The sequence below is a fragment of the Perognathus longimembris genome, chromosome 12, assembly GCF_023159225.1.
Source record: "Perognathus longimembris pacificus isolate PPM17 chromosome 12, ASM2315922v1, whole genome shotgun sequence".
In the NCBI taxonomy this organism is placed as follows: Eukaryota; Metazoa; Chordata; class Mammalia; order Rodentia; family Heteromyidae; genus Perognathus; species Perognathus longimembris.
In genome coordinates, this window is record NC_063172.1 from 23911108 (window position 1) to 23933927 (window position 22820).

Sequence of the window (22820 nt, forward strand, 5' to 3'; positions counted from 1 at the left end):
CTTTCTTTCTTTTCCTTCCTTCCTCCCTCCCTCTCTCCCTCCCTCCCTCCCTCCCTTCCTTCCTTCCTTTTTCTCTCTCTCTCTTTCTTTCTTTCTTTTTCTTTTTTCTCCCTCTCTTTCAGTTGGCATTATTTTCAATTACATTCCAGCATTTCTTTTTCTTTACTCTTATTAAACATTCAGAGGAGAAATAGTACTGATTGGCATTGGATCTGAATTATGGTATCAGTTTTTCATGTGATTATTACAGACATAATTGAACAAAGTACTTTACATGAAATTATATATCCTTGGATTTTTATTCATGAAATAGAAATTTTATTTCTTTTTTAAAATTTTCATCAGTCAGTCATGGTTGTTCTCTTAATATTAGCATGCTCATGAACATTTTCCCTTTTATTTATGAATGTTACAGAATCTTTGTGCTAAAAATACCTGCTGAAGCAGTGGTTTTATGCTTGCTCACTTCATCTGATTAATATATTCTTTGGAATTGTACCAGGAACATTTATCCCCCTCCTTTTTATATTATTCTCCCTCTTTGGTTTATAGCATACTGATTTGTAATTCCTCTTAAATATACTCATCTCTCATTTCACACAGAGTGAGTCCACATCTCTTTTGTGAAATTGCCATATCCATTTAAAAAATATCTCCACAGAACTTTCTGATACACACTTCAAGCTGAAAGAAATTATCAGAACAAATAATTTTATTGGCATAAGTAGAACACATTAAAATTACTTTTTATAGATTCTAAAGTGTATGAAATGTAAAGAGAAAGGAATTAAAAAAATTAGAGTTAAAGGAGACAGGTGTACAAGCATTAAGAACCATTGGTAAGGATGAGGAGATGATCTCTGCTTTTATTTGTACCACTGGTAGCTCATTTTTATAAATAATTGTTTTTCATTTTTCCTAGATAATTTCTTAAACTAAAATGACAGTTGAGTGCCTGTGGCTCATGCCTATATCCATCACTACTCCAAAAACAAAGATATAAGGATCAAGGTTTAAAGGCAGAATAAGCAGAAAGTCCATGGAATTCTTAGCGCTAATCACCAAAGATCCCAAAGTGGAGTTATGGCTCTAGTGGTAGAGCAGTAACCTTGAGGACATAAAGCTAATGGACCGCTTCCAAGCCTTGAGTTCAAGCCACAGTAACAGCACACACACACTACCACCACCACCACCACCACCACCACCACCATTTGTATAAACTAACAGTCCACTTGTCATAATAACACATTAGTTCCCAGTATATAATTATGAAAGAGGTGATAATCACTAATCATTGAACTCATAAACTGATACGTTGAATTGAAACCTCTTTGTAGAACTACTAAAAGATAATTTAAAAAAAATAAATGTTGCGTTTAAGTAATTATTTCAACATTCTCTTATTCATGTTGAGCAGAGGCAATAACCTGTAATATTTTGTTCTCTAGCTTGTACAATATAGAAAGGGTCCTGCATAACCTCAGATATCTCACAGCCTCATGCAAAAAAGGCAACAGAACATGAAACATGGTGTATTGTGTTATATCTTCTAGCTATAACAACAAATAGATTTTAGTTCATTGCTTTTCACCCCCAGCACTTTGTTAACTGCTTTGGGCATATTGCATTCTCACAACATTATGCATGGATATGATTTTTGTTTCTAATTCATGCTTTTCAGATAAGGAAACTGAGGCTCAGAGTAAAGTAGAAAGTTCCACAGTAAATATGTGACACGAGAAGACTTCAAATTTGAGCAGAGATAGGAGACAAGATTATTTAATCCAACCAAGACTTTGTTTCTACATGTCAGATCTTTGAGTATGCCTGGTTAATTATCCAATAGACAGCTTACTAATGTGAGACTATATCTCCATTTCCCTTCTATTAAAATAAAACCTTTTTTCATTTTTATGATGAAATAATTGTTCCTGCTTCACTGTACTTGACTATTAGAAGATTTCTTCCCTCCCATGGCTCTCTCCTAGCCATATTGATTCATTGTCATACAACAATTGTTTATATGGGATTTTGTTTTGATTGTTGTTTTTTGAGAAGGTATATAATATTAAAATTTGTTTCCTAGGGCAGATTTTCTCTTCCTTCTTTCAGTAAACTTTTAATTAATTTTTCAGAAAAGTCAGTACATTTTCTGTTACGTTTTCCTGAAAGAACAAAAATAGCAAACTGTTTAGTAAGTGTTATTTTCTCCACTCTTGGGGGGGAGGGGGGGACGGGCAACAGTTCAGTGTGCTAAAGATGGAGGCTTTTGTAGGAATGGCTGTGTATTTATCCACATTTGAAGCAGACCCCAGTTCATTGCCCTTCTCTCTGGGGAAGCCCGGGAGTTCTATCCACACCATGCTGCCAACAACATGGAAATATGTGACCTAAAACTTAACATTTCATCATTCTGGACCCTTTACTCAGTATAATTGCTGGGTCTCTTTTCCAATGGCTAGAAGGAAAGGGACTTAGCGGTGGATAAAGGGGAGAGAGTAGCCATGTCTGAGCTGAGAAAGACTGCAGGGGAAATCCCAGGGGTCCTCGGTTTCTTCTCAAGGGCTGTTGCAATGAAGGCCATGTAAACTCTTGAACTTTCAGCTCCCTGTGACTTTGGATGTTGCTTATGCATTTGAGATAAGATTTGTTCTCCTTAGAAATTAGTGTATAAACTGCCACAAGAAAATGTAAAATGAGAATGTTCCTTAGTGGTAGAGTGCTTGCCCAGCATGCATGAAGCCCCGGGTTCCATTCCTCAGTACCAAACAAACAGAAAAAGCTGAAAGTGGCTCTGTAGCTCGAGGTAGAGTGCTAGCCTTGAGCACAAGAGCTCAGGGACAGTGCCCAGGCCCTAAGTTCAAGCCCCAGGACTGGCAAAAATATAAAGAAAGAAAAGGAAACATAAAATTCTTACCATTAACAACAACCAAAAGCTCTGTTGTTTCCTCTTAGTGTTGCCTTTTTGCAAACAATGACTAAAGCATTAGAAACAGACCCAAGAAGCTACTGGAATGCTAACTTCAGCCGGTCCTCTATTTTTCTCTATGCCAGAGGGAGATGGTCTTCAGGGTAGCAGATGTACAGTTTACACTAGATCAAACGTGTTCTATTAATCAAGAAACTAAGTTAAATTGAGGACGTCACTTTGAAAGTGTGTGTGTATATATATGCATATTAATATATTTTATTTTAAATTTGAATATAAATCCTTATATTCATTTATAGGTTTGATTGTTGTGTTGTTGAATACAGAGCCACAGTCTGGAACTCTGGGTCAGAAGTTCTCTTCTAAGCTTTCCTGTAATAGAACATGTTAAACCTCTAATTTTAAGTCCCTTAAAATAAAAAATACTGAAAGAGACTTGAAAATTACTCCATGTTAAATGTCTAGAAATTTCTTATTCTTTCTTGTCTTAACAACATCTAATTGTTTAAAAATTAGAGACAAAACATTTAAGTTAGGGTACTTATTTTTTTTTTAAAAAAAAAGGAAATCCTTTCCTCACTAATTCATAACATACTTGGGTAATATACAATAAAAATTGTTATCATAATAGCAGAACTGACCAAAGTACATTTGACACCTATTGCTGCTGGTCTTTGGGAAGTAATTGCATTTCAGAGGCAACAAGTCATAGTGTATTAAAAGCAATCTTAGTGTACTGAGCACTTCAGTTCATTTTAAAAAAGAAATGAAGAATTCTGGTTCATTTATTAGGTTAGTTAAAACAGATACAATGGAGAAAACTATTATGGGATAGTTCTGAAAAATTTATATACATTAAGTTTGGAAAGAAGCATTTGTTTTCAAGTTTCATCTGCAGTGAGAAAATAAAGAATGCTTTTATTCATTTAGTACTTCCATTGTACTTTTAAATGTAGATTGAAATGAATATTTCAAATGTAGATTTTGTTAGGAGATGCCACTTTTCATTGTACAGAAATTAATAGGCATATTGGTATAGAAATGTTAAACTTATCTTTTCCATTTGTACAGAGGTAAATGCTCTCTATTAAATATGTAAGTCCTTATCCACATGAATTCAATTTTAGGATGCAATGAAGTCCTCTTAAAATAATGAAAATAATACCACTTTAGCTAGAATCCATTTATTTGTGAAACATCAGATTTTGTCTCATAATAATTGGAATGAGTCTTCTAATATAAATGTGCACCAGGTAAATCAGGGACTCTCTTGTACATAAATACTTTCCTCAGATACTTGATTAAAGGTGGAGCCAGGTGTTTCTTTTTCAACCAGAGTTACAGTGGGTAATTGAATTCAGCCACATAATCTATAAGAAGAGATGTATTGTAAGGTTACTTCCCTCAAGGTGAATGCAAAATGCATTCTTCCCTCTGTCCTTGTTTCCTTCCTGCCTTCTTTTCGTCCCTCTTGTCTTCCTACCTTCCCTTTTCCTTCAACTTCAATAAATACTTAACAGTGTGCAGTGTGTGATAGCCATCCATTAGGGTTTTATTCATAAACAAACCATAGTTTTTATTTTCAAGGCCCTCATATGTGGATAAGTAAGACAAGCATATACACAAGAAGTAAACTGATCTTCAGGTATTAGCAAGAAATGCCTTCTAAAGTGAATACCAAAGATGTAAGATACAAGATATTTCTTAGATTTGTATGTGTCCCTGTCACTGACATCTCCAACATGAAGAGGTAGCTCACTTCTGGTGGCCATGTTTGTTTCTTCCTATAAAGAAACTTTTGAATTAAAAAAAAAGACTCAAGAAAATCATAATAATCATAATAGAGGTAAATTGAGATTCAAGTGCATACTACTTAACTCTGCTATCCACAGTCTTCTCCAAATAGAAACCTATGCCAGTGAAGCAATATAAGTCATTTCAGTCATGGATTTATAGGTTTGGTTATTAATATTAAAAGATGAGACTAAGCCAGTGGCTCACGCCTGTAATCTTAACCATTCACAAGGCTGAGATCCTCAGAGATGGAGGTTTGAAGCAAGTCCGAGCAAGAAAGTCTATGAAACTCTTATCTCCAATAAACTAATCAGATAAAGCTAGAAGTTGCATTGTAATTCAAGTGGAAGAGTGCTAGCCTTGAGCAAAAGAATCTCTGGGTCAGCACCCCAGAGTTCAAGCCCCAAGACTGGGAGGAAAAAAAAAAAGATGAGACTATTAACAAGTCTAACATTCTATAAAATATAGGGCATAATTGGATTTCTGAATCAAAAACAAAAAGCACTGCTATTAAATAACTTGTTTTATGGCATACGTCCTAGTAGTCATTGGAAACTGTTTAAGTTATGCTCAAAATATTAACTAGCATCTTAGAAACATTCTCAAAAGCAAACAAAATGGAGAAGTGTTCTCTCATTTCCAAACCTATTCTATGCATGTAGGCCTGATTACCTTGTTTTACTACAGAAAGAATGATACATAAACTTCGTTGGTGGGTCACACAGCAAAAGAGTAACGGAATAAATCAGCAACTGAACATATATGTATATGTCTGAAAGGACTATCTTTCTTTATAATTGATTACTTTTATTGTTATTTAGAAAACCGATGCTGAACATAAAAAAAAATTCTCTCTGGATTACAAATGCATTTCTGTCTTCTTTCCCAGGGTTTTGGAAATCCGTCTGGTGAATATTGGCTGGGAAATGAGTTTATTTTTGCCATCACCAGTCAGAGGCAGTACACCCTAAGGATCGAGTTAATGGACTGGGAGGGAAACAGAGCCTACTCACAATATGACAGATTCCACATAGGAAATGAAAAGCAAAACTATAGGTAAGTCACATATCAGAGCAGGACTCGACTGTCTTTAATGCAGCCACTGAGCAGTTTGAGTGGGAGTGTGTGAAAAAAATGAATGATTAAAATAGGTTTTCAAGGTGAAAACTGGGTTGTTTGTGTAGGCCTATGACAAAGAAATACAGAGAACCTGTAAAAATTTCTTGAAGGCTTTACATATCATTTTTCATAGACTACCTTTGATGCTGACTCAAGTTCTAGAATTAAATCAAGGATAATATTATTGTTGTTGGTGTGTTCTTACTGCTATGAAGGTGTAAAAGGCTCATATGTGTCACTGCTATCAGAAATGACACAAACATGGTGGTCTAAAATAATAATCTTTCCTTTTTACCCAAGGATTTTCTACTTCTTTATTTACCTTTCTTACATTTATTTTTCAAATTATCCTGAAGGAAAGAAGGATTATGCCTTATGCATTTGAAAGATTTGCATAAAAGAAGGGATATAAGACATATTTAAGAAGGTTTCCTTTCATTGTGTCAACAGTGTAAAGGGCAAAAATAAATCCAACTCAAAGTATGAATATGCATAGTACAAGGTATGTAATAGAGTGTCTTCAAGTATAAGGATCTAAGTTTCAATGCTAGTTTGATTAAAAAAATGTATCTATATGTCTACCTAAAATATGAGATATAAAACAGAGTAAGACACTTAGTTTTAAATATTACTAATTTTGGGGCTGGGAAGGTGGCTTAGCAGTAGAGTGCTTGCCTAGCACGCATGAAGCTCTGGGTTAGATTCCTCAGCACCACATAAACAACAACAAAGAGCTGGGAATGGTGCTGTAGTTCAAGTGATAGAGTGCCAGCTTTGAGCAAAAGAAGCTCAGGGACAGTGCCCAGGCTCTGAGTTCAAACCCCAGCATTGGCCAAAAAAAAAAAAATCAATTTCTAAATATCATTAATTTTTAAATGAGCAGCTTATACCATAGGAAATTTTTAAAAATTACAATGGAAGCACTAATATCATAAATTTATTCCATAAATACTTACTGTGTTACGTCTATGTTCCAAGAAATCTGCTGGGCACTGGCCGTTTGGCAATCCGTGACAAGCTGTCCAGTATTACAGAACTCACTGTCAAGCTTTGTTATAAGCTCATAAAAGCCTGACTGGCATTCCTTGGGCAGAGGAAGGATATTTTATTCAAATTTTTATCACTACCATTAATGGAATAGTTAGCATATCAGAAGTCATTAACTGTACATGCCTCAATTCTATACTCAGTAATTTTAACTTTAAGTATTTGGTGATTGCGTCTGACTTAGAAACCCGGTTGTATGTGTTAAACGATGGCATTGCTTTTAAAGTAACTGCAGTGGTAACAACCAACCAATGCCATGTGCTTTGTTCCATCCAGGGTGGATATCTCCTCACAGTGTGATTGTTTCTTTTCCAGCCATAACATTCCTTAGGAATTGAAATCTGCATCTTTTCCATGGCATGATTCATTTCATTTTAATAGACTGTATATAGAGTTAGACCCTTGGAGACATAATAATCATTTTCTTAACAAGTAGTAAGTATGGCACCACAACTGATGAGAAATAGATCTAAGGAGTTGACATTCTCCTGGGAACAGTGAGGGTGTACTTGACAGCAACTCAAGGAACCAGAGACATTTATAAAATGCAATGGAGTGTAAGAAGAAATGTTTCCAAGGAAGTCAATATTTTGAGAGTTTTATAACACACATACACACACACACACACACACACACACACACACACACACACACACTGTAAAACATCAGGGGTACTGTTATGTAAATGTTTAAACCTGAAACCTGAAACTCTATGAAACTTGACTAATGTCAGGCAGCTTGACAATAGGACTAGCAAGAGATTACTCTTTTTCTAGGCTCCTGAAGAATTTGCTTTGGTTCCTTTCAGGATCGCTCTGTGTTCTTTATAAGTGGTGGTGGTGTGTATGTGTGTCTGTAGTAGGTAGTTGGACACGTGTGTGTAACTGGGAAATGTTGGGAGATCATGGGTTTCAGCAGATTTAGGAGGATAACTGGCATTCATTGTGGATTTAGGGTATAGACAGGGAATGTGCCTGTGGCCTCAACATGAGAAAGAAGCACCAACCTCCTTTTTGAGAGCCCTCAGTTGCTTGGTTGGCTTTTCTCAATCTGACCATGTCTATGATTTCCTACTCTCACTCATGCTATATGAATCGATGGTCAAACTGTCTTTCTAGCTACGATAAAGGGAAATCTCAAATCCTCATTTATCTTTCTTGAGAGGTTTGTGTACATTAAGAATCTGAATTATAAAGCTAAAGATCAGAATTGCAAAGCTCTAATTTATATCTGTATCTCTGATTTCATGGGAAACAAAGTGCGTTCTGGAAATATACACTATTTTCACTCAAAAAGAGAAAATGAATTTTGTCAGTGGGGCTTCTACTTCTGTGCTGCTGTCATAGTGTGGTTGACTTTGGCTTTCTTTTCTACCAGAACCGAAGAGAAGATAGATCTGCAATCAGCAGTTTATTACGTAGTTAAATACACAATTTACTTCTAGAAACTAGGGAAATTGTGAAATTAGATTGCCTGGGGCTCATAGACGATTAAACACACCACACAACAGTGTAATTCACTCCAATAAATTGTAACAGAAGCTTAGAGGAGAAGCTAGACTTCCGAGGCTGGTCTCCCCACCTGTATCACCACTGGTCCAAGGCCGGTGATGTCAGCTGAAGCCTCAAGCTTCAGCTTGTCCATTCTACCCTGAATGTGCTTCAAAGCCTCAAGCTTCAGCTTGTCCATTCTACCCTGAATGTGCTTCTCTGTGGGTTTTAGTCTCTCCTCTCCTCTCCTCCCTTCCATTCTCCTCCCCTCCCCTCCCCTCTCTGCCTGTCGCCTCCCTCTCCTCTCCTTTTCTTCCTTTCATTTTTAATTCTTTTCTTCTCTTCTTTGGTCTTCCTTTCCTTTTTCTACTTTTTCTTTCTTCCCTCCTCTTTGTTCTTCCTTTCCTTTCCCTTCCTTTCATTTTTTTCTTTCCCTTCTGCCATTTCCTTCCCTCTTTTTCTCCTTTCCCAACCCTCTCCTCTTCCCTTACTCTTTCACTTCCTTTCCTTCCCTCTTCTGGTCTTTCCTTTTCATTTTTTACAACTTGGTGTTTGAACTCAACACTAGATGCTCAAGCACCCTACCACTTGAACTGCAGGTCCCTAGTTCTTCCTACCTTTTCCTTTCTTTTATTGCTTATTTTTCTTCAGATCAAATCTAATGCTTTTTCCCCAGGATATCCTCAGGCAGCTGTTCTCCATCTCCTGGGTAGCTGTGACTATAGGTGTGCGCTCCTATGACTGACCTGAATGTACTAGAACACCCTTTTGTGATAAACTATGCAAACTATTAGCAGTAAGATTTGTAATGCATTTTATATGAAATAATTATTTTTAATTTTAAGCAGCCCTTATATTGATGTTTTAGGGTATGTTCCACTAGACACAGCAGAAAGATCAGGAAAGAAGTTTCAACCCATCGATTTGTTCAAATTCTACTAGTTTAACTAAAATTACAAATTTAGAATTTATATTAAGATTCTTTACATATTGCTACATTTTCCATGTTTTGAATTAAGTCCAGAAGAGTTTTGAGTATTTTCATAAAAAATTTCTACCTAAAAATATTTTGAAAACTTACTTAGCTCTACTCATAATGTATGGGTTTAATTCTACAATAAAGAAGAAACCACTTTCCCATGCTCTTGATTTATACTGATTAAAAGTAAGTGTTATGAATGGATAGATGAGAATTCAAATGTGAAAATATAATACGCTAACTTTCTTTTTATCCTCTAAGGAAACTTAAATGATTTTCTCAGATAGAAAACAAACAAAATCTACAGAACCCAAGAGAATATGGATAAATAATAATGTAAGAGTGTTGTGATAACCATCATGTGAAGTAACACACAATCACTGTGAAATCATTACTTGCCGCCCCCAGAGAGGTAGCTTTACCCACATCCTCATCATCTAACACCTAGACTATTAGAGAATCTTCTTGTTTCTAATTTTCATGTTTTCTGATGTTTCTCCATGCTCTCCAATGTCTCTTGCACACTATCACTGTCTTTATTTTTTCCAGCAGACAATGAGGCTTGACCTTGTTTGCTCTCCCATTGATTTGAACAATGCCATTGGGTGATGTGACTTTCCTCAGCCACAGGCAGTACCTAGACAGAGAACCTCGACTGCAAGTAGTGTAGCAGCAGTATTCTAGGGAGGAGGGAGAAGAAATGATTCAGTATTCAAGAAAGGTAATGGGTTGGTATATTATAGAATTTGTATCAGGGACAAGTGTCTAGAATCATTTAGATTCAACTAAATGGTTAAAATCTGGCATGGTGGATAAACTAGGGCTTGCATAGAAATCTGAGAACTAAACTCTTGCAAAACGGCCCATAAAAGGGGAAGCCTATAGAAAGCTGATGCCTCGCTGTGGTGTGTTACCTATGTTGTGTGGTCAACTGTGGAGCCATTGTCAGCTTCCAGAAGCCAAGCTTAAAGCTAACTGGGAGGAAGAACAGCATGAAAACCTCTAGGTACCTCTGCCTCTGAACATCACCATATCTAATGATGTCTACCCAAGGGGCCACAACTTTACTTTCAGTCACATAAAACCCTCTTATGGAGCAACTCTAATTTTGAGACTGCATAAGGAAGGGAATTCTGGGGCCAGATTTTCCAGATTAATCAGCTTGACTATGGAACAACACAGCTATATCTTGGACAAATCACCTGTTACTTTCATGCTTTACTTTCTTGCCTTTAAGAAAGAACAATGTCTTCTAATCCTAAAGAGTACACAAACATACCTGTATTCGACACATACATGTAATGTTAGTGAAATTTAGATTTCTTTCCAATGTTTTTCACTCAATAAATATACTGTTGCATTGAAAATTCTAATGATATATTCTACATTGAATTCTGGCCTCATTGCCCCAGAAAAATCTCCTTGGCTCAGAGAAATCCCCTTTTCTATTTGCTAGTTACTTATAGACCTATGTGGAGTCAAAATACAAACTAGGCTCATTCAATGCATTTCTGATTATGTTTCTTATTTGAATTAAATTGAATTAATTTATTTCTTTATTTAGCCACTACCTGTTCAATTTACTGCTTGCTTGTTGGCTTATGCCACACCCCCACTGCCCCTTATTTTTGTTGTTGTTTCCTTAGCTTTTCAAATACAGTCTCACTCTTTGGCTATGTTGGCTTGAGAACATAACATTTGTATAAACAATCCTTCCTCTCACCCTTATCATTTTTTTTAGATAGGGTCTCACTATATAGCCCAGAGTGGCCTCAAACTTGATCAGATTCAGTCTCTCAAGTGCTGTGATTACACTCATGTGCCACTGTGTCTGTCTGTGTTGTTCTAATTTAGTAGGTGTGTTAATTTTACGTAGAGAGTTAATTCTATTATGGTTTTGGGTATGTACGGGCCGGTGCTAGGCCTTGAACTCAGAGCATTGTTCCTCAACTTGTTTTCTCAAGACAAAGCACTCTACCACTTGATCCACAGTTCCACTTCTGGTGGGTTTTTTTTGGGTGGTTATTTGGAGATAAGCGTTTCATGGACTTCCTTGCCCAAGCTGATTTCAATCAAGAATTCTCAAATCTCTCAGCTTCATGCTCTCCAAATGTTAGGAAAATCTCTTGACTTTAGTACAGACTAATATCAGTCTCTAGAGTACTATAATTTTCAAAGTCAGTGTAAACAGGCAAGGGTTCTTTTCCAGAAACAGTAGCACTAAGTCTCAGATAATTGTCATTCTAAAAGCTTGCAGCTAGGTAAATGTTGCTAAAATGAGCTGATACTGCTTCTAGGGAATGTCCCATTATCCACTGTCCTAGGTTCCCTTGTGATGTTGTGTGTCTGAATATTTGCATGGGAACATGAACATATGTGATGGGGAAAGGGGTCACGCAAGCAACTACAATCCCAGGAACACTAATAAATATAACTGGAGAGGAAGTCCTGAAAGATTGGGAAGTTTCACAAAGAGTGGCCTTAGTTGTTATAAAAGTGAATAAATTTTAATTCATTGGTAGATAATTCAGCGTTAGGGGTAGAAGAGGGAACTGCAGGGGTGTGAGGACCCAGAAGTTAGGAATTAAGTACAGACTGAAAGAGGCAATGCCCTTTCCTTATGCTAAGAGAAAGGCAGCCATCATGGAGAAGACTTACAACTAGTGGTGGCCCCTGTGGGGCCTTCTCTCTTGATTCTCCCACAATTGATTTCCATACATACAATTAATAACAATGTTCAGGACATGGTGGTGGAAACACCACCTGCCCCATCCTTCAAAAACTTCATCTCCGCCTAATTTCTTTTTCTCTAATCTTTAAGTCTCAGCTCAACCTGTATAATTCTTCTTCAATGAGATACTATTAAGTTCTTGTGTATCTTTGTAACAGGTCTTATCACACTGGTTTATAATTGGTTCTTTCCTGTTACGGCACTATCAGCTTTAGGAGGTCAGAGACCTCTTCACATGGTTGGTGTATGTCTGGAGAAGAAGTACTTTCCAATAAATACATGAAAGACACAGCAGGACAGATTTTTTTTGTGTGTGAATGCAACAAATACAAAAGACTACTATTCTGAAACTAGTGATCTAGAACGCCTCAAACTCATAGACCATCAAATCAAAATTTCTGCACTCTGAGGCCTATGGCATACAATGACAGCATATGTCACTGTGTGTTTGCGCGTGCGCACGTGTGTGTGTGTGTGTGTGTGTGTAAGGTTTTTTAAATGAGGTTCCATGAGTTTTATTTATTAGATTGTCATTTATAGCTCTATTCAACTCAGGCTTTTCTCTCTCCCTTTATCTTTTAATCTTGCCTGTAAGAAAAAAAAAAAGAAAGAATTTCTATATCAAGTAATACCGAACAAACAAATGGAAATGCAATATTACGATGATAGAAATACAACATACCTTCTTTGTTTCTCTCTTAACTGGATTTGGCTATACTTTTACTACACAGCCTTTAGAAAATTACTCTCCTAAAAGATATTCTAGTTCATTTGAAATTGAAGCCTGCATCCATTCATTTTGCTAAGCAGCCTGCCACCAAACATTTATCATATTGTTATTATAGCTTTTATTGTGCTTGTCTTAGAGCTTAAACTAAAGGCCTGGATTCTGTCCCTGAGCTTTTATTTTCTCAAAGCTAGTTCTCTACCACTTGAAACACAGGTCCATTTCTGTATTTTCTGGTGTTGAATTGGACATGAGTCTTAGGGAATTTCTTACCTCTGTAGGCTTTGAGCTGCAGTCCTCAGACCTCAGCCTCCTGAATAGTTTGAATTAGACATATGAGCCCCCAGCATCTGGCTTGCTCTTATTTTCTGGACATCATATCAGTGTTTTCTAGACTTGAGTGTTCATAAAGTCAAGTGGGACAGTTGTTTAACATATGTATATTAAATGTTTTATATATATATACATATGTGTGTATATGCGCATCCCTTTATGTGTATATGTATATAGTATGTATAAGTGTGTCTATATATACATATAGATATTTGCATGTATATAAAAAGATGGCACTGGAATAATGAAAAGCACAAAATGCTGCTCACATTTATGATGATTCAACTCCACACTCATAGCCCCTGATAAAGAACACTTGGAGTTAAGCTATTGTTGGATGCTCATGAAAAGTGATCAAGTCTGTTGGGATGAGGATGGATGGGGCACACTGTAGGGGATGGATGAGGATAGGGAAGACTTCAGAGAGGAAATCACTGCTGATAGGCGAAAGGACGCCATGTTCATGAGACAAAGATGAAAGATACTGGGTGGAGGGAAGGGAAGAATGAACAATGTGGACAAAACAGAGGTGAAAAAGCCTGCCATATTTCAAGAGCAGCAAGTATCTCCTACTTGAAGCTAATTATGCTACAGGTAAGAGTCATAATCTGTGGTTAGGAGAGTTCAGATTCATACTAATTGTGAAGAGAAACCTACTGATGACTTTGGTCCACAGAATGCACAATGGAGTCAAGTTTGCAGAACCTATTGTAACAACCTATTGTACAAGAGAGAGTATTTTCTCTTTACAAGAAATCTCCAACAATACCTTCTCCATGGTTTTTAGCATTGTCCTTACTCCTCTGGCCCCTTTTTCCCCTGGGGGAAGCTGCAAAAGAAGTTTCTTGCTGCTTTTTAAGCAGAAATAAAATTGCGAACAAAGGCTACTTCCTTTGAGCTTGTTTATACTACAAAAAACATGAATCTCAAATTTTACAAAACTCTTAATGTTGGTAAAAAGTCTCTGAGTTTGCCCTGGAATTTTAGACACTAGAAGGGTCCAACTAGTGAGCCACTCCTCAGAGCAGACTCTCAGTCACTAAATCAGTGAGCCACTCCTCAGAGCTGACTCTCCGTCACAGGAGAGCACAAGGGGATTGAGGTAGGCTTAAGGTACAGGTGTTTGTTTGTTTGTTTGTTTGTTTGTTTGGTGTGCTTTGTTTTACAGAGGTTTTAGTGTCACACCATTCATTTTAGCACTTAATTTTATGATGTATTCTTAGAAAAGAAGAAGAATCCTGGAAGAATTATTTTATTTTGAACTAAAAATTCATCATCACCATAGTGTATTTCTGAACTTTAGGAAATAGTTTTATTGTTTCAGATCTCAGGAAGATATCTATAAATAAACATACAAAACAAGGCATACTCTTGGAAACTATGCACAAGCAACCACAGATGTCAATATTTGGGTTCATTGCTGTCTTTGGGGGAAGAATTGATCAATCTGCCACAAAGAAACAGGATTTTGCTGAGCTTTGGATAAAGAATAACTTGTAATATTATTACTAGTGTTAGGAGCATGGCACATTATTATTCGTTAATGAACCCTTTTTAAAATTTGTAAGTGAAGAGATAGTGAAAATGTTTGTCATGTAAACTTAAATAGATGAAGAATCTGAACAGTGTTTTCATGGAGACTGAGAGTTAATATTTAAAATAATCAGAGCATACATGAACTTGAGATTTACTTGTTGCTTGGGTTGAAGTTTCCTGTAACTCTGAGAATTCCTCTTTCTTAATGACAGTGTGACAGTACTGATCCCCAGGGCTGTGGTTGTCACAAAATGTGTTGTTTTTTTCCATGCTTGTACATCTATACACATTCACAGATAAACAGCATCTGATCATCTAAGGCTTACAAAAGAAATGAGGTCATTTCCTTATTCATGCCATAACAGTTAGGTTAACATGCATCTATTCTGGTAATTTCTCAATGATCCAATTCCTTGGATATCAATTAAGGAAGACTTAATTTGACAAAGTTTTCAGGAAGTAGACATCAGAATTAAAGGATAGATTGACATAGATGGTATTTTTAGAGTATGTTTTCTTATATCACTTATAACTAAAGAAAAAGAAACCAGACATTGAGCTGAATGTAAAGCACCAGTAAAGCACTATACTGTACAAAAAGAAAAAGTTATTGTTCTTGAAGGATTGGAATTTTGATTTATTAAGGGATAAACATTTGAGTTAAATAATTGTTATTCTTCTGGTTTGAAAATAATATTTACCTTAGACAAAGTGGTCAATCAGTAAAGCAACTCTTTTGTTTCTTGTTCCTTGAACTTTGAATTCTGCTTGCTTTATATAAAGAATTTTCAAACAACACACAGTCTTACGGGTTTGAGAAAATTGGTTCCTTAGATCTTAAATTTCTCCGGTCTACTTGTCTGTCTTAATTAATTGTGAATCCATCTCATTATTTTCATCATTATTCTTCCACATATATTCTTATCAAGGTCATATTTGTTTAGTTTATATATAACCACTCATACAATTCATGTTTACTGAGCTACTGTGTGTCTTATAATTATTAGTGAGAGAAGTTTGAAGTTTTATTTGACTTTGTAAAATTAACATTCAAGTATTTACATGAAGTAATCTTTAAGGGTTTTTCTGACTACTGCTTTATGTCATCTCTACAATGATATAAAGAAAGACAATGTTACTGCCAGATACATTTTAACTGAGACAATTGAAAATCAAGGAAAAGAGATATGCTGTGAACACCTTCAAACTCTAAACTATGTTATGCTTAGCTCTCATTTTATTTATATATTTATATATTTATTTATTTTTATAAACTTACATGCAAGACAAAAAGGTACAGAAATAAAAACAGCAACAAGGGAGAAAAACAAATCACTGCCCCAAAACACAAAGAAGAATAACAAACAAAAAAAATCTTGTTTCCCTTTCTTGGAGTTCATTTTGATAAATATCATTTTATATGATCATATGCACATAGCTATTGGGCCTTTGCGATCATCTCCTTATAATATCCTCCCTGGGTCTCACTGTGTAAATGTTTATGGAACAACCCAGATGCCCCTCAGTGGACAAATGGATCAAGAAAATGTGGTATATATACACAATGGAATTCTATGCTTCCATCAGAAAGTATGATATTACATCATTCTTAAGGAAATTCAAAGATTGGAAAAAATTATATTAAATAAAGTAAACCAAACCCAAAGAAACATAGGTTGCATGGTTTCCCTCATTTGTAGTACTTAGAATGTGTCTATAAATCTACCAGTAAAAACAATAGATGATAAAGACAAAAAATGACATTTGTACATGACAGGTTAAACAGGGCTCTCTTTCAAGATATCGGCACACAGGACAATGTCTTACTAATGTTTTATGTATTTATTTTCTGATATCCAGGAAGGGAAGGTAAACAGTAAGGATTTTAGTTAATGACTTTATTAGCAGTAAGTTCTTTCCTTCATTGTTATTTTCTCCCAAGCCACCTCTATCTGTTTGATCTTAATTCATTATTTAGGTATCTATGATTTTTTTGTTTGTATTTTGCTTCTCCTTATTAATTTTACTTCTGATTGTTGATTGTCATATCACTCTCTTGGACTCATTCTAGATTGCTACATTTATTTTCCTTTTCTTTTCTCATATCACATATGCATTGATAGGCTTTTAGAAATAAAGTATTCTTTTACCTTATGGACAATTGAGTAATACACTATTCTTCCAACATGTTAAAGAGAGCTGCAAACAGCACAAAATTAAGATACTATCTCAACAGAGACGGTGGATGTAGGTGTCAACATTGGAAACCAAATTTTCTTTTCTTCTGAAAGAAACTGCAACAAACAAATCCCTGGATTCCACAGGGATTTATCCAATAGGTGGCCACTACAAAACTTGATGGATTATTTGATTTCCAGTATCATTTTCGTAGATAATTTCATGAGGTATATCTTTAATCCTTTGTCTGTTGGCAGGCACAAACTAATTCCATACTCATTATAGAAGTGCCCCAATAAGATCTGAACAGATCAGTAGGTAATTAACATTGGAAAATTTCAGATTAAAAAATAATAATAAAAAGGCCCTTGGGGGTCTTGAATTCTAAAGATAAATGGTTTATCAGAATTAAGATGTTACTACATATAAGCCATCTTTTGATATAACTAAAATTTTAATTCTAGAATATTTGAATTTTAGTTCACAATAACTTGATAAATACTTATTAATCTTTGTTTAATATATACAAAGATTTGTAATATATAGACATATATATATATATATATATATACATGGAGTTTACAAAGGTAGCTGAGTAGTGCTTGTTAGGAATTCATAGTTCTGGTGAGGAAGATAAAGAACATAAAGAAACACTATTATACTAGTCAAATTGAGATGTGCCACAAAAGATCACTTTAACTATTCTATAGTAGTTTAAAGATGCAAGGAGATACAAGATTTCCTTTATAACACTACTTGTCCTTGAAGGATGGTGGATTTTGAACTTGTGAAAATGAGGGGGAAACTCATTACTTTTAAGCACAGGCTACATTTGAATAATCATGCATAAGAGAATGAAATATCAACTTCAATATGTCATTGTTGAAACATTATTTAAAAGAAATTTACTCTATTAGCAAACTCTAATATGGAAATCAAGTATCCCCTTATGATAAAATGAATTTACATACAACCTTTCATCCCAAGGCTTCTAGTTTTAATATACTATCTTAGATTGTGACTATCTCAAAAGTATATCCTCTGCTTTCCTTATGATGCTCCAAACACATTTATCGAGTACTAGACTTTCTTCTTTTTCTTATCTTTTCTCAATATTAGATAACATCACAACCTGCTTATATTGAGATTTTTCACAACTCTTTGTTGGAATTCTCCTGACCATCCCTCCAATACTCCAATACCCCTTGACAACTTCCAACCTAATCTTCACCAAATGTCTTTTAAAAGTTTAGCATCTGCTAAATGTTTGCCTTACTCCTTTTGCGTTCTGTAAGAATCACTTGCAGATCTCCCAGTGATATCTTCATGGTGCCAAGCAAGTGCTTTTTACTTCCCAGAAGTATACCGCAAGTGAAACACTGTTTTCTCCCTCTGTATACTGAGAAGAGAAGTATATACTTCTTTTTCGGCAAGAGATACCACTTGTGACACTTAAACTCTGTGAAAACAGAAATGCTTCAAAGGCCCTATTTGCTGATGTGGCCCTGCCCTTCCTGTAGGGTGGGATGGGACAGGGAGGCTGCTTTATGAACAGGCCAGCCTGGAGAAGTGACCAGGAGTCATAACCATGTCAGGAAACTGTCAGATTGAGTCATTGCTACTGTGCTCTGAAAGGGAACCATGGGGGTCATTTTGTATTTTCTTCAAGTAATTGTGAAAGACAAACTAGTTCCATATGGTGGCAGAGAGAAAGCTCACAGCCAAAATAGAAATCTATTCAGCTTGTGAGTACCCAAAACCTTAGAGTCCAGCTATCTGAGAATCTGTCTATTATTTAAAGAGCTAAGACTGAACTTTAATCTGTCATACACGTAACTCACACTGCCCTGGATAATGAAAAAGACTGCCTCACCACCCACAAATATGGTAGTTATGTAAAAATTTGAAGAAGAAGAAGATGGTAACCCTTTAAGTAGACAAAGTAGTAAGAAATGAGTTCATGAGTCTGAACTGCCTATTTTAAAGAAAAGAAGGTTATTGGAACTCTTGTATGATATATAAGGATATAGTGAAGTGATTTTTCCATAATGGAATGCACAATTGTCCTGCATTCACTAAGGAATATGATGACTTAGTCTTTGTAGTTATTGAAGTTCCTAAAAGTGAAGGAAAGGAGTAATTATATTTTTCACCAAGAAAGACTAAAAAACTCAATGTTCAGGTTCATTTCTCCATAAGAGACTACTGGAAGAACTCAACATATTGACATTCTTTATAGTGACTGACCCAAACTTATCTTTTTCTTTTGTTTTTGCCAGTATGTGGACTTAAACTTGAGATCTCACACTCTTATTTGGTTTTCTTGCTCAGGACTAGTATTTGCCACTTCAATTATGCTTCCAGTGCAGCATTTTGTTGATTAATTAGAAATAAAATTGCACAGACTTTTCTACCCAGGCTTTGAGCTGAGATTCTCCAGAACTCAGCCTCTTGAGGGGCTAGAATGGCAGGCATGAGCCACTGGCATTTGGCTCATAACTGTGTTTTTCTTAATTAGGAATAAAAATACACTGAAGAGAGTAAATACTGTGATTCATCTCTGGATGCCCTTTTTGTTATACTCAATTGCATCCTCTGTAGTATGCTTGTTTATTATTTGTTTGCTTTTGTTGTTGCCTCTACCCCCAGTATTTTTTTAATTTCTGTGCCTAAGTGAAATATTTTTGCACTAGTGAAATGTTTTATTTTTATATCCTAACATATCTACACTGAATAGTGAAGTAAACTTGCAGGATTTATATAGTCTTGTTTTGGAAGAAGAGTTCTCTCTAATGATTCACACATCAAGTTGCCTTTCACCATAGTCAGAGGCAAAGCTAGTTTTGGCCTTCTGTATATTGACTTTTCTCTTGCAAAGCGAAGGTCGACTTGGAACTACACACTGTACTGAGAAAGGCATGCGTTTTTAATTATATAGAAGGACTTAAATTATCCAGAGCCACTGTTAAAAAAAACCTTGTGAGTCAGGCACTGGTGGCTCATGCCTGTAATCCTAGCTACTCTGAAGATCATGATTTGAAGCCAGCCCAGGTAGACTCTTATCTCTTACTAACCCACTGTGGCTCAAGTGGTAGAGTACTAGCCTTGAGCACAAAGAGTGGTTCAGGGACAGCTCCAAGGCCCTGAGTTCAAGCCCCAGAACTGACATAAAAAAAAGAACCTTGTGGATTCTATATGAGGGTCAATTCAAAGACATTTCCTTAGGATTGCTGGACTACCTCTTAGTTGGATGGTGCAAGAAGTGGGTACTTGACTAGACATATTGAATACCTAGGTAAATGAGATACGAGCTTATTTCACCTAAAACATGGGTCAGGTATTTTTCAGTTATAAACATTTTTTTTTTTTTTTTTTTTTTTTTTGGCCAGTCCTGGGCCTTGGACTCCGGGCCTGAGCACTGTCCCTGGCTTCTTCCCGCTCAAGGCTAGCACTCTGCCACTTGAGCCACAGCGCCGCTTCTGGCCGTTTTCTGTATATGTGGTGCTGGGGAATCGAACCTAGGGCCTCGTGTATCCGAGGCAGGCACTCTTGCCACTAGGCTATATCCCCAGCCCAGTTATAAACATTTTTAAGCTCTCAGTTTTTATTGATACTTGCTCCTATTGAAAATTATTAAGCACACTCATTTTGTTCATGAATATTGAGGCTAATTCCCACTTCACACACTGCTCTGGATGCTTAATGATTCAATGATAAAGAAAAGACATTTTATGTCTCAAGGTGCTCAGTTTATGATGGTAGACTGATAATGAAAAAATATCAGAAATAGTTATCCTTATAATAAAGATATCTGTTTACTGCTCTTTGATACTTGAAATGATTCTTAAAGAATGAGTAGAAGTTTAGCTTCTCATGTGCTATACAAGACAGGAAAGAACCTTCTAGGCAAAGAGGGCAGCTCAACCAAGCAAAGTCACAGAGAAATGATGTGTGCTCTCTTGAGAGAATTCATGCTTAGACAAGGCTAAAGCAATGAGTGTGTGTGTGTGTGTGTGTGTGTGTGTGTGTGTGTGTGTGTGTAATAACCAGAGATGTGATATGAGAGAAGGCAGGTATATATGAGACAAAGTCAAGACATCAAAGGCATTGAAAAACACGCTAAGTAATCTCGATTTTGCACTTTGAGTATTTGGAGAATTAAGAATTTAAACCAGGGTGAAGAATAATGATTAGATGCATAGAGCATGGATTTTAGGAAGCAGGGAAAGATGAAAAACTATTGGTAAGACTCATGTTGTTATTTGTTAAAAAGACCACAAAAACTGAAAGACTGAACTCCCAGTTGTTCATTAAATGGATCTAGGAAAAGAGCTTTACTCAAATGCTCTGACATGTAGTACTGACAAAACTTTCTTAAGGCAAAGGAGAATATGCTATAGATTTCAACTGAAATGTAATATATACACCTGCATGTAAATTTAGAGACTTGTAAGCACTCCCAAACTTGTGACAATTGAGAATGTATTCACATAGCAACTTCCAATTGATGATGGAGGAGAATACAAAAGGGTTTGGATTAATGGTCATACAGTTACATAAAAACCTCACCTTATAAGTAAAATTCTATTTCAATCTTCATTTACACAGGAAGAGAAATGATGGTGAAGGATACAAAACTGGTATAATTGGTTACCTCTAAAGAGAAATAGAGCTGTGGGGGAAATGTTTATTTATTTTGTTTGAAAGCTTAAGTATATGTAAATATCAATAGTTATATTCAATGATGACATTTAGGTTGATTTTCATTTTCTGTTTTCTTTCTGGTATATTTCCCCTTTTAATTGGCAACCAATAATTTTGCATGTTTATGCATATTATACGGTGTTATATTAACATATACATTGTAGAAAGGCTCAAGCTAATTAATACATATATATTCCCTCAAATTATTTTTATAATAATTGTTTCAAAAAGGGCTGGGGATATAGCCTAGTGGCAAGAGTGCCTGCCTCGGATACACGAGGCCCTAGGTTCGATTCCCCAGCACCACATATACAGAAAACGGCCAGAAGTGGCGCTGTGGCTCAAGTGGCAGAGTGCTAGCCTTGAGCGGGAAGAAGCCAGGGACAGTGCTCAGGCCCTGAGTCCAAGGCCCAGGACTGGCCAAAAAAAAAAAAATAAATAAATAATTGTTTCAAAAAATCTACTTTAGAACTATTTAAGACATATAATGTTTTGTTTTTAACTGCAGTCATAATGTTATGAAGTTCACTAAAATCTCAGTGCTCTATAGTAACCACTAGAACTATTTTCTTCAATCTAAATAAAAGTTTGCATCCTTTTCTGAAACATATTTCTTTCCTCATCCTCTTCCCTCTCTAGTCTCTAGTAACTAACTCTCTGCTCTTTCTGTGAGAGTAACCTTTTTAGAGATCACACAAAAGTTAGATCATGTTATTTGTTGTACTGTATATGACATATTTTACTTAATATCATGTCTTCCAGTTCTATACCATGTTGCAAAGGATACAAATTTCTTCTACTTAAAGGCTATACAGCATTCCATCATGCATATATACCCGATTTTCTTTACCCATTCAACCATTAATGGATAGCTACTTTTCTTCAGATATCTTTTCTCACATACTGATTTCAGAGAACCTTTCTTCACTGGTTGTGACCATATAAATTAATATAGTCAATTCTTAAAACATTATGGAAGTGGTTTTAAAATTTTTTTCAAAAGCTCAAAATACTTGGGTGGCAGTGTTCAGAGGGCTTAGATGTGAACCTCACAGTTTGACACCAGCCCTGGCAGCAAATCCATGAGATTCTTATTTCCAATTAACTGCCCTAAGAGGCCAGACATGAAGCTGTGGCTTAAGTGGTAAGGTGCTAGCCTTGAGACCAAAGTTTCAGAGACAATGCCCAGGCCTGAGTTCAAGCCTGTGTGGCTCAAATACATAATACATAATACATACATACATACATACATA

General features: G+C 35.9%; 1 protein-coding gene across 3 annotated transcripts in view; it reads left to right on the forward strand.

Moving 5' to 3' along the window:
• Angpt1 (angiopoietin 1) overlaps nucleotides 1-22820 on the forward strand; it is a 210593-nt gene that overhangs the window by 173310 nt on the left and 14463 nt on the right. For 2 of the 3 annotated variants that reach the window (XM_048359162.1, XM_048359163.1), the window contains exon 7: nucleotides 5613-5779. In XM_048359162.1, coding sequence (XP_048215119.1) covers nucleotides 5613-5779 — 167 coding nt within the window. Of the gene's footprint in view, nucleotides 1-5612; nucleotides 5780-6819; nucleotides 7741-22820 lie in introns of those variants that run through there. The other variant, XM_048359164.1, reaches the window with a different exon arrangement.